Source organism: Muscardinus avellanarius (genome assembly GCF_963383645.1).
Source record: "Muscardinus avellanarius genome assembly, chromosome: X".
Taxonomy (NCBI): Eukaryota; Metazoa; Chordata; class Mammalia; order Rodentia; family Gliridae; genus Muscardinus; species Muscardinus avellanarius.
In genome coordinates, this window is record NC_137792.1 from 115,275,549 (window position 1) to 115,289,287 (window position 13,739).

The following is a 13,739-nucleotide window of genomic DNA, read 5'->3' on the forward strand; positions in this document are numbered from 1 at the left end:
TCGTAGGTTCAAGGAAAGCTTCAGCAAGTACTGAGACTCTCATCAGTCTAGCAAGACCCTCTTTCAACATAGAACTAAAATAGTACTAAAAAGTTATACCACAAAAGTCAACTGCATTTCTACTTGGATAATATAAAGTAGAAAATGTTATCGTCTATTGTGTGAAACCAAATGAGTTGTTTTTGGCTATGTAAACATACCAAGTCAGCATGCTCTCCCTGCTTTTATTTTTACAGATCATATGTCACAGAAGAAATTAAAAATGACTTTGAATTAAAATAAAACAAAATCTTTATTCTATATTTTATTCTGTAGAAAGAATTTGACTCAGAACTTTGGTGCTAGATTTGTAGCATTTAAGAGAGATGTTTAATCTACAAGAAACTTATTATGATGTCTACAAAAATATGTCCCTTGCACTTTTACACATAATATACAGAACTATAAAATTTAGCAACATGGATGCTCCCTGGCATTTTAATGCACTAGAAAGTACAGCAAAGGCAAACGAAAGCATTTGTATATGCAAATAGTGTTTAAGCATTCTGGCATATATGGTATTCTTAGTGTAATTTATTTCGAGTGCAACTTATCTATATACACATAATGTTTCAGAAGCAGGTGAAGGAAACAGAAGCACCAGCCCTTTAAATTACACTTGATCACGAAGACGAGCAAGCCTCTGTGATAGTTCATCCTAGAGAAAGCAAATTTTCCAAGTTATCAAGTTTCTACCAAATAGAGATAACGATTTTAAATAACTCACATTATTCTAAGTAACATCTAAAATCTTGTCTCAAAAGTTCACACAAAAAAACAATATTAAGGATTTAATTTCTGCTGGGTGTTGTGGCACACGCCTGTAATCCCAGCACTTAGGAGGCTGAGACAGGAGGGTTGCAGGCTCGAAGATAGCCTCAGCAATAATAAGACTCTCACTAAACTAGTGAGACCCTGTTTCCAAATAAAAAAGAAACTAGGCCTGGGATATAGCTCAGAGGCAGAATACCCTTGGGTTCAATACCCGGTGCCACAGAGAAAAAAAAGAAATTAATTTTCTTTTTAGTTGGGAATGGTGGTACACACCTATAATCCCAGTACTTTTGAGGCTGAGACAAGAAGATCACACATTTGAGGCCAACCTTGGCAACTTAGTGAGATCTTGTTTCAAAATCAATAAAGGAGCTGGATGTGGTGGTATATATCTCTAATGCCAGTACTTGGGAAGCTAAGACAGGAGGACTGCAGGTTTGAGGCCAACCTCAGCAATTTAGCAAGACCCTGTTTCAACATAAAAGGTAAAACCCCTGTTTTACTTGTGGGTGTAGCTTAGAATAAACCACCCCTGGGTTCAATCCCCGATATCTCCCCCGCAATAAACAAACAGAAAATTTAAAAAGGCCTGGGTGCAGCTCAGATGTAGAAAGTTCCTAGGGAGCCAGGCTTGGTGGCGCACAACTGTGATCCTAGTACTTGGGAGGCTGATTACACGGGAATGGAAGGTTCATGCCCAGCCCCAGCTACTTAGTGAGGCCCTCCACAACTTAGTGAGAACCTGTTTCAAAAATAAATAAAAAATAGGGCTGGGGGATAGCTCAGAGGTAGAATGCCTCTGGGTTCAATCCTCAATACTACAAAAAATAAAAATAAAAAAGAAAGCCCCTGGGTCCAATCCTCATTTTCAAAAACATTTCATTTTTAAACATTTCAAAGTAATTGGAGCACTTATCAAAACAGAAGCTACAAAGGGGAACAAAGTCAATTTATAAATGAAATGTGCATGCAAACACAAAATTCTCATCATTACAAAACCAAAAGCTAATCATATTTTGCTAATTTACAGTGATGTAATATTACAGAATATACTCTATAAGAGAAAAAGTTGAGTATACATTTATTTATATATAAATATAAACATCCACTTTTTATAAAATATTTATTTCCTGAATTATTTAAATATACAACAAATACATGCCAATCGAAATAAAATCCAACTTCTACCTGTTCCGTCGAAGCAACACTTGTGCCAACAGAACCCGTCTGACCCTGTGGTAGTTCCATATTTAGGTCAAGGCTAAAAATTAATTTTAAAATAATTAGCAAAAATAAATGTTAATACAGGTATTCTGTAAAAAGTAATCAAAGAGGTACTGCAAATCTGAGCTTAGCATATTACATTTAATCTTAATTCAAGTAAAAATAAAATACTCTATAATTAAATCTAAACAGAACTTAGGTATCTTCTGAATGTCCATTTCAAGATAATGAATTTACTATAGTTTTAAATTAGTTTTGTTGAGCTCTAAGTTATCCACGTAGATAGTAATATTATGATAGAAAAGCTAACAAAAGACTGAGAAATGATCTGATCATTTGAGCAAAAGACCAAAATAATGGCAATCTAATATATTCAATTTACTAGAGTAATCTGTATGTATACTTTACAGCAAAGCAAAATTAATATTTTTAAATATATAAAATAGGCTAGATAAATGTATTCTCAGGTTCTATATCTAATGTTTGAGTTATTTTCAAGTTTAGCATTTAGTTCCTGCCATTAGTAGGAATTGTTACTTACATCTAACCTGAAGTTTAGAAAAGTTAAGTATACTTGTGGAAGATCATCTTAATGATACAGATAAAATTTGTATCTAGTTTTTTTTTGTTGCCTTGAAGACCCATCATTTTAAACTCCATTGTACTATTCCTCTATGATATAAACTGTCCTTTCTGATTGTCTCTATAAGCCAGTATATGCTAACTCTAGTATGAGAGCATTACAGAAAATATAGTAATTTTAAAAGTCACTATGAGATGCTATAGACAGATTTTTACTGGAAAGGCAAAAATATGCTTTACAAAAATGTTGATGTCAGAATCACAAACTCAAAGAATAATTGGATATTTAAGGATGGTGTTTCTATATCAGCAGTTCTACCTGTTTCTTTTGTTTCCATCGCCACCCATTACTGACGTAACTAATCTCTCAATTTTCACCTCTCACTTTCCCAAGGAACAACTGGCAGTATCTGGAAACATGTCTGGCTGACACAACCTAGGGAGATGGTGCTACTGGTATCTACTGGTTAAAAGGCTAGGATGCTGATAAACATCCTACAATGCACAGGGCAGCACCCAGGATTAGTCAGCCCAAAATATCAACACTGTTGCTAGGTGTGATGGTGCATACCTGTAATGCCACCTACATGGGAGGTGGAGGCAGGAGGCCAGCCATAGCAACTTAGTGAGATCCTGTCTCGAAAAAAGAGAAAAGATCCAGGGGGATAGCTTAGTGGTAAAGATAAAGTTCCCGTGTTCAATCTCTAGTGACACAAACCATATGTCAACACTGCTACAGTTGAGAAATAACTGCTGTAAACTTTATGAAGAAGTTGCCTACTGATTTGGTTTGTCACTGAGGGTCAATAAGACTGTAAATATGGTAACACTGATTTTATAAGACCTCTCTTGATTTTCATGCTCAATCCTCTCTTTTAGTCTGGTAGAAACAGTAACAAGTACTGTAACAAGTACTGTTTCTCTGATAAGATGGAATTTCTGATATATAATGCCTTGGTTTATTTTATAATATTTAACAAAAGGAAAAAATCACATTTCTTATTACCTCCCTGTGGGGGGGGGCTCTATGAGGATACTAACAAAGCTAAAGGGTGCAAAATTTTAACATCAATCACGTTCTCAAATATCATTATCCAGTTTTAGTCTTTATTAAAAATATTTTATTACTATGCTATCTTGAATTAAGTGTTATACCCAAGAACAGTAATATAACCTAATTTCTATAGCATAAATATCACAGTCAGATGATTTCCCCCTAAACATGAAGGACTTTGAAACAGCCCATCTCAAACAGCCTATTTCCAATGGCAGGACCACAAAAAGTGAGTCAATTATTTACTTTAAAAGAAAAAATAACCATCAGCAATTTTGCTGTCTTCTGAATTCCTTGAGAACTTTCCATATACTATTCAATGTATAGGTTTCATAAGTCAGGTATATCAACAGCCTGATCGCAGAAATTTCTACAAAATTCTTTTTTTTAAAAACCATACATTTGCCCGGGCATGGTAGTGTACGCTTGTAATCCCAGTACTTGGGAGGCTGAGGCTACAGAATAGCAGGTTTGTGGCTAGCTTCAGATACTTAGTGAGGCCCTTTACTACTCAGTGATATCTTCCTTCATCTCTTATTATAACACAGCAATGAGGCTAGTTCTAGGAATTTGTAAAAAAAAAAAAAGAAAAGAAAAGAAAACACTAGGATGTTAAGAATAAAGTCACATTTTTATGAGCATGGCAAAAAAAAAAAAAAGGATGATTATTAGAAGGTCCTTGAAACACTAACCCTACAGCAAAGAACCTAATTTGAAACAAAAGTTGTAAAGACAAATACTTTTCTCCACACTCTGGAGTTTAGAACCTCTAGATACTAAATCCAGATTATCTAAAAGCACCTGAATAATTTCTTACCCAGCTTCATCAGCCATTTCTTGAAGTAGCATATCCACTTGGTTCTAGAATAAGAAAATGATAATTTATATTTTAATATCATTTGTATTTTTAGTGGTTTTGATTTTTTTTCTTTTAGTTTGGCTTTTATAAGAAGAAACTGATAAACAGTTTTTAAAAGAAATCTTCTTGAAGCATATTTTCTTACCACCAGAGGGAGCTGAATTATTTCAGAATATGACTTTCTAAGTAAAATATGACTTTCTATAGCTTCACACCATGAAGCTCCATTATAACTCACTTTGCTATTATTTAAAGTGCAATGTATTCCAATTTTAGACCTGAATTATTTTAACTGTTCTCTCTTGTAATTGATGTAAATCTGATATTAATGATGACACTTAAAAATATCTAAAGATGAAGAAAATATAACTTTAGCTGTCCATAACATTTGAATTTAACCCTAACTACAGATCAAAATCATTTGGAAAAAAGTTAGGCATGAACTGAACATGTGCAGACTTTTCTTGTTATTATTCCCTAAATAATACAGTATAAAATCTATTTGCATTGTATTTGGTATTATAAGTAATTATTTATATTATACAGGAAATCACGCATATATTATATGCAAATACTTTATTTTATGTATTTTTGTAGTACTGGGGATGGAACCCAGGGGGATTCTACTTCTGAGGTACATCCCCCAGCCCTAATTTTTTATTCTTTATTTTGAAAAAGGGTCTCACTGAGTTGCAAAGGACCTCACTAAGTAGCTAAGGTTGTCCTCAAACTGTGATCCTCCTGTCTCAGCCTCCCCAATGCTGGGATTACAGGTGTGTGCCACCACTCCCGTCTTCTTGTTTTTAACTTAGTGAGTTTTCAAAATATTTTGAATGTAAGAGGGCATTCTAAAATGTGGTCACAGTATAGGAGGAGATGTATGATTTTTTTTTAAAAAATCATTAATCTTCCTGTTGGGCTTGTTTTTCTTCTCTTTGATTCATTTAAAAATGTTGCCAAAATACAGAAGTAGCTCAGAAAATAATAAATCATGAATATTTGTGTATTCATACTTTTGTCATTTTTACTTCATATCTAAAATAGCACTATTTGTATTTACAATTTTCCTTAAATGGTACTATATTATACAACTTTCTTTCCTTAATAAACTTAATGAGGTTTAATTTTATTGATGTCTAGAGATCTAGTTTATTCAATTTAATTCCAATAAAATACCATAGTATAGAAATATACTCAGTCTTATACATTCTATTTCAGGACACTGAAATTTTGTCTTAACATATCATAGACAATGGTACAATAAATATTTGTGACTGTGTATATATCTTTATATATACATGTAAAGGCTTCATGATAAATTTTAAAGTGGAGGCCGGGTGTGGTGGCACACACTTGTAATCCCAGCATTCAGAGGCTAAGACCGGTGGATCCCGGTTCGCGGACAGCCTCATCTACTTAGTGAGGCCCTCAACAACTCAGTGAGACCCTGTTTCAAAAAAAAAAGAATAAGCCAGGCTTGGTGGTGCACGCTTGTAATCCCCATGCTTGGGAGGCAGAGACAGAAGGATTGCGCAGGTTTGAAGCCAGCCTCACTGGCTTAAGAGACCCTGTTTCCAAATAAAAATATAAAAATAGGTCTGGGAGTGTAACTAAGAGGTAGAAGGGTTTCCAGGAACCCCAGTACCACCAATAAATAAATAAATAAATAAATAAATAAATAAATAAATAAATGTCATAAATATGAAAGTAGAAGGAACAGGTCATAGGTTATGTACATTTCACATATTCCAATTCATTTAACAATATTCCATAAAAATACATTATGCTAGATATTCCTTTAAGTGCTGCAGAGGAATCAATGCACAAAGATTAATGCCAGTAGGGAGTGAGAAGGGGAAAAAAGCAGAAATACATTTTTATCGCTCTTATATGATTTAACTGTAGTAAGAATGAATTAATTTTATAATTAAAATATAGCTTAAAAGGCAGATGAGGGAGGACTTGACAGAAAGGAGCAAAATAAATGAGTTGGTAATCCCCTCAAAATACCAGGGACAGTCTTCATGAACTAGGAAACACTATCATCAAATTCATACCGAAGCACAAAAGACTCCAGGTAACCAAAGCAACCCTGAATAAAAAGCGACAAAGCTGGAATCATCACAATACCTGATGTCAAGAGATACTACAGTATCATACTACCCTAAGCAGTTATGTCACGTGCACTAAAATGCACAATGGAACAGAATGGGGATCCTGGAATAAACCTATACATCTACAGTTAACTAATTCTTGACAAAGGAGCCAAAAACACACCTAAGAAAGCACAGACTCTTCAGTAAAGTGCTGCAAAAACTGGATGTCCACACAGAGAGATTGAAATGACTCCGATCTCTCACCCTATACAAAAATCAATTCAAAATGGATCAAAGACCAAACTATGATGGCCTGAAACTATAAAAGTAATAGAAAAACACAGGGGGACACTTCAGTACATTCATATGGGCAATTATTTGGGGCTATCAACCCCAAAAGTATAGGAAATGAAGCAAAATTAGATAAATGGAATTACACTGAACTAAAAAGCTTCTGTATGCCGGGCGTGGTGGCGCACGCTTGTAATCCCTGAGCTTGGGAGGTGGAGACAGGAGGATCTTGCAGGTTCGAAGCCAGTGGTGCTGTCTTAAGAGACCCTGTTTCCAAAATATAAAATAAGTCTGGGAGTATAGCCCGGATGTAGAAGGGCTTCCAGGAACCCCAGTACCACTGGGAAAAAATAAATAAATAAAAAGCTTCTGTATAGTAAAAACAATCAAGCAAGTGAAGACAATGGGAAAAAATGTTTGCCAACTAATTATCAACAAGAAGGCCAGACATGGTTGTGCAAGCTTGTAATCCCAGCATTCTGAAGGCGGAGAATGGAGGATAGCAGTTTGCAGACGGCCTCATCTACTTAGCGAGGCCCTTCACACCTCAGTGAGGCCCTGTTTCAAAAATAAAAAGACTAAAAAATAAACTTACATTAAGCTTACATTCTAGTACAGGCATGTGCAGGGGGTGCGAATAAAATTGTTAAATAGGTATACTATTTATTAGAAGGCAATATGTACTATGGTGAAAAATAAAGAAAGGAAGATAAATGGAGTGTACAGTATATGATAGATATACTATTGATGCAATTAAAATTTTTTTGCAGTTCTGGGGATTCAACCCAGGGACATTCTACCTCTGAGGTGTGTCCCCAGCCCTATTTTTATTCCTTATTTGGAAACAGGGTCTCACTTATTTGTGGAGGTGGCCAACCTCACTAAGATCTGCGATCTTCCAGTCTTGGCCCCCTAAGTACTGGGGTTTTGAGTGTGTGCCACCACGCCTAGATATTTTTTAAAGTTTTATTCCCATACTGTAATTATATATTGTTGTAAGATTCAAAGTGATGCATTCATATATGAAAACAACATCGTTTGCTGCGTTTCCCTCTGCATCCCAGTCCGTCTCCTTTCCTCCCCTTACATGCTAATTCAAATGGTAGTATAAATGTATATATCAACATAACATTATTTGGTCTCTTGCCCAAAGCTTCCCGTTCCCTTCTCCTTCTCTCTATCCCTTTCCAGTATTCCACTGGTCTCTCTCATTCTTTCCTCTTTTTCCCTCTAGCTTCTACATATGAGAGAAAACATGCAACCTTCTGGCTTTCTGATTCTGGTCTACCTCACTAAGCATTATGTTCTCGAGGTTTTTTTCCTTTGTTTTTCTGCAAATGGCATAATTTTGTCTATCTTTGTGGCTGAGTAAAACTCTAGTTTGCATCTACCACATTTTCATTATACAGTCGTTTGGTATTGGATACTTAGGCTATTTCCATAATTTGGCTATTGTGAATTATGCTGCTGTTAAAATGGGTATTTATGTACCACTGTAATATTATCACTTTAATTCTTTTGGAAATAGAGGAGTGGTGTACTGGTACAATGTTAAATAGGACTGTCACACTGGGTATGGTGATGCACGCTTGCAATCCCAGCATTTGGGAAGGCTGAGACAAGAGGATCGTGGTTCCAGGACAGCCTCAGCTACTTAGTGACACCCTTTGCAACTCAGTGAGACCCTGTTTCAAAATGAAGAATAAAAAATAGGACTAGGGGATGTAGCTCAGAGATAGAATGCTCCTGGATTCCATCCCCAGTACCGCAAGATGAAAAAAATAAAGGTCTTACCACGAAAATGAGTTGAACAAAGAACTAAAGAAAAAAAGGGTATAAGCAAGGAGAATTTGCGGGGGAAGAACACTCAGTGGAGGAGAAACTGCAAAGGGGATGGTTGTGAAAACACAAATGTGCTTGATGTACTTGACAGATAAGAAAGCCAAGTACCTGAGTGCAGTAAACCAGGTGAGAAAATCAGTGTAAGGCAAGACGTACTGTGCCCTATGGGCCTTCAAAAAGAATCTGGCTTTTACTTTGAGGGTAATGTGAGGCCAGTGCAAGTCTCTGAGCAGAAGTATGACGTGTGAGTTTATTATCACAAGATCATCCAGTTCCTACATTGAGAACAGACTAGATATTGCCAAATTGTTTTTCCAAAGTGGTTATGACAATTTAAATTTGAATTTCTTGTTAACAGAGTGTGAGAATTTGGGCAATTAAGTGTATTAAATCCCTCTGTTTCTGTTTTAAACTCTGGTTGAGTTCTTATGAAGAAAATACTGTATATTTTTAATGTCTCTAGCACGTGGCATAATACCCAAAAAAGAAGAACATATTTGGCATATGTTGGGTGAATAAACCTCTGATTTTTTTTTTATTTTCAACTCCTATACTTTAGTAATAGAAACGGAGGCCTTGGGTAGTGAGTATTTTAAAGTTAATGGCAGAACAGGAATGACAACTATAAGCATCTTTACTGAAGTCATCTTTCCAATTGACTTGTTTACTAAACTTAACTGATCATAACATCATCTGGCAATCTCATAATATACCTACATAAGGAAGATGTGGGGAATTGGGAACCCTGGTTGCTGGTGGCAATATAAATTAGTATAGCCAGTATGGAAAATGGTATGGAACTTCCTTAAAAGATTAAAATAGAACTACTACATAAGTCAGCAATCTCACTCCTGAGTATATCCATGGGAAATGAAATCAGCATGCCGAGGAGACATCAGTACTCCCACCTCGACTGCAGCACTATTCACAATAGACAAGAAATGGAACAACTTATGTGTCCATTGACTGATGAATGGGTAAAGAAAACATGGAACATATACATCATGGAACATTATTTAGCCATAAAAAAGAAATTCTGTCATTTGTGAAAACACGACTGGAACTAGAAATATTTATGTTAAGTGAAATAAGCCAGACATAGAAAGACAAGTACCACATAATTTCTTTTTTTTTTTTTTTGGTGGTACTGGGGTTCCTGGAAGCCCTTCTACCTCCGGGCTACACTCCCAGACCTAGTTTTACATTTTTATTTGGAAACAGGGTCTCCTAAGCCAGCGCGCACGGCTGGCTTCGAACCTGCGCGATCCTCCTGTCTCTGCCTCCCAAGCGCGGGAATTAAAAGTGTGCGCCACCACGCCCGGCCCACATAATTTCACTCATATGTCAAATCCAAAAAAGCTCATCTCATAAAAGTTGAGAATAGAATAATGCTTATGAGAGGCTGGGGAGTTTAGAGGGGGGATAGGTAAAGATAATTAAATAAATACTAAGTTACAATTATATTGTGGCAAAAAGTTCTAGTGTTCTACTGTATAGTAGGGTAACTACAGATAAAAATAATTTTACTATACATTTCACAATTCAGAAGAAAAGATTTTAACAGTTTCTATTATAAAGAAATGATAAATGTTTAAAAGGATGATTAAGCTGATTTAAATGTTACACAATATATACATCTATTAGAACATCACAAGAGGTCATTACTTTTTATGTATCTATTGAAATAAATTTATTTAAGATAAAAGGAGTCCAGCATAATTCCCAAAACTCCACAGCAAGTGAGGGAATATAGTTTTCTAATGCCTCAAGAATCTGGGGGTAGAGAAATGTTTTCCTATGTGCATTTTGTGGTATGTTTACCTAGTAATAGAGAGATGATGCAGATTCACAAAGCCATTATGTACTGAGGTTGGATCATAAGAAGTTATTCTAAATAGAGAAACTATTCTTACTTGTGGTGTTGTTAGAGTTGTAGTGCTACTCATTGTATCTTCCATTTGTTGTGTTTGAACATCCAGCGTTTCAAATTGGTGTTCAAATTTGTCCATCAAAGCAGAAATCTGTAAAAATATGCTCATAAGTAAAGCCTACACTGAAAAAACGTTATATAAACCTCCAAAATTTTTTTTTCATTTTTTGTTTACCTTTTCAAGGTTCATACTCCTCAGTGTAGCATCCATAGACTTAACTACACCTGCCATGGATTTTGTTACCTATTTGTGGCATAAAAACAGAGTTAGCATCCTATATTAAAAACAATGTCAAAATGTTTTATAGTTTCTTAGATATATATTATTTACTCACCAACTTATGAAATTTGTCTATATTTTCCTCCTTAACAGTAAAATATATAATGTATTCTTCTCTAGGTACCAGTTACCTTATATATTTAATACTTCACTTCACTAAAAGACAAATAATCAGAACTTAGTTCAAAAATCACCTTGTAGTGGGGTGTGGTGGTGCAGGCTTATAATTCCCGCGCTTGGGAGGCGGAGATGGGAGGATCACGCAGGTTCGAAGCCAGCCGTGCTGGCTTAAGAGACCCTGTTTTCAAATAAAAATATAAAAAATAGGTCTGGGAGTATAGGCCGGAGGTAGAAGGGTTTCCAGGAACCCCAGTACCACCAAAAAAAAAAAAAATCACCTTGCAATAGATTTAGATTTCTATCTGACAACTCTTACTACTTTCATTAAATTTAAATCAAGAGTTCCTCTTATTTACAGATATTAAGTCTTACCTTGCCCATTGTTACTGCAGTCTGAACTCTGGCTGCCACAGCATCAACCCTAGCACTCATTCTCAAGAAGTTGATTGCTTGATTTTTCTGACGGATTGCATTTTCAGCATGTATTCTGGCAACTTCTGTATTGCCTTTCTGTATGGCCTGTTGTAAAAAGAACCATAAAAACAGTTGTTGAAGATAAAGAGCAGTAGTAAATATTGGTGAAGATAAAGGAAAAAGTAAAATAATAATTGTGGGGAGCCATTAAGGTTTTCCCTTAAAAGAATACTTCTGCCTGTCCTTTGCTCAGAGTCAATAAAGTTTGGGGTCATGGAAAGTTCAAGGTCTGAGAGAAGCTCAGGTGGGATTGATTGACTTGACTATTACACGCACAGGTGGTGACGGCACGAGGGTTGATTGACCCAGAGCTGTATAAATAGGACGAGAGTGATAAATCCGGGATTGGTCAGTAGAGATAGCGACCCGGGAGTGTACTGGCGATCCTTCCATGATAGAAATATTCTTTGAATCAAATTCTTAGAATTGAATTTTTTTTATCCTCACTCCTCTCTTCGGAACCCATACTTTTCCCGGCTGAGTACTATTGCGGTACTGAGGATGGAACTCAGAGATTCTACGTCTAAACTACACCCCCAGCCCTACTTTTTAATTTTTTATTTTGAAATAGGATCTCACTGAGTTGCAAAGGGTCTCACTAAGTAGCTGAGGCTGCCCACGAACCACGATCCTCCGATCTGAGCCTCCCGAAAGCTGGGATTACAAAGCTGTGCCACAATGCCCATCATAGAAAAAATATTTTAAAAGAACATAATCCCAAATTTCCCTATAATCTGTAAGAACTTTTACAATTAGATTTTAAGGAAATGATCATGCCTTGAACTATTAGAAAATAATTTACAGTTCTTTAATTTTAAAACGTAGAAAATACACATTCATCAGTACTTTAATAAATTAGAATACATGCTTAGGTCCCTCAAGGTATTTTCATACTGGTATTTTAGTGGTTTTACTTCTTACACTTAAATTAAAACATGGTCTTTATTTACTACAGTTATCATGTAGATATCTATTTTTTCCAGCAATAAAATATTTTAGTAAATAATATGCTTCATATTTCCTCCTTCAAAATATTTAAGATATTGTTTTTTTGCTTGGGGCCTAATATTTTGTTCATTTTTGATAGTCTTAAAATGAACACTATAAATTGTATGAGTATACAAAATCAGAAAAGAATACATAATAAAAAAAGGCATTTCCTCCAACCCTTGTCACTCTGTCTCAGATCCTAGAAGTAACTGTCATAATATAGATATATTCATTTATTAATATATTTATTGTGCAAGTGAACTCAAAACATAAAAACTCCTGTGTTACAGAGCATACATTCTGATTGGAGAGTCTGACAAGCAAGATAAGAGTTAGAATTTTAATTATTGAAAGCTTAGACAATGGCCAGGGAAGCTTACTATGAAGAATCCATCTGAGTGAACACCTGAAAAAAGTTTTCTATTTCTGTTAGAAAAGAGAGGGAGCTAGTTATATGGCTATTTTGCAGGGCAGGCAGAAATGACACTGACATGGCTCACAGGACAAGGTGTCTGAAGCAGAGTGAGTGGAGGAAAGAATAAAAGATGAAGTCAGACAGGTAACTGGCAGATGATACGTGGCTTTACAGGCCATTTTAAGGATTCTGGATTTTACTTGAAAGACCAAGAAACAATTCTGAACAGAATACCTATATGATTTGACTTATGTTTTTAAAATATTCCATCTGTCTGCTGTGTTAAGATCATATTTACGGGGAAAGGGTCAGGAACAAGGAGACCAATTACAAGCTTATTGTGATGACTGAGGTAAGATAATGGTGACTTGAATCAAGGTAGGAGCATTAGAGATGGTGATCATATTCCGAATATCTTTTAAATGTAGAGAGAAGATGTGCTGATGAATCAGATGTAGGGTATGAAACAAAAAATAAGGGTTAAGCATGACACTGAGTAGTTTTTGCCAGTTCTATAAATGTCTTTAACTGACATAAGGAAAACTGTATAAATGGGGTGTAAAAAGATATATTTTTAAGTTTGATTTACTACTTGGACATCCAAGTGGAGATATATGAAATGTGATATAGCAGTGGGGAGTTCAAGGGAAAAGACAAGGCTAGAGATGTATATTGTTTACGAATGGCACTTAAAATGAAAAGAGGATTATTTCACTTCTGAAGTCACTATAGGTAGAAAATTAAGGGGAAAAAAATCAGGCCTAAAGCC

At 35.5% G+C, this 13,739-nt stretch overlaps 1 protein-coding gene across 1 annotated transcript in view; it reads right to left on the reverse strand.

The window, feature by feature from the left end:
* Positions 1–652: 652 nt before the first annotated feature.
* Positions 653–13,739, reverse strand: part of LOC308279270 (charged multivesicular body protein 1B2) — a gene marked incomplete at both ends in the record, with an annotated part of 29,949 nt that continues 16,862 nt past the window's right edge. The window contains 6 exons of the mRNA XM_080719288.1: positions 653–697; positions 2,002–2,074; positions 4,491–4,534; positions 10,675–10,782; positions 10,867–10,935; positions 11,464–11,610. Of these exons, the coding sequence (XP_080575414.1) occupies positions 653–697; positions 2,002–2,074; positions 4,491–4,534; positions 10,675–10,782; positions 10,867–10,935; positions 11,464–11,610 (486 nt within the window). The remainder of the gene's footprint in view (positions 698–2,001; positions 2,075–4,490; positions 4,535–10,674; positions 10,783–10,866; positions 10,936–11,463; positions 11,611–13,739) is intronic.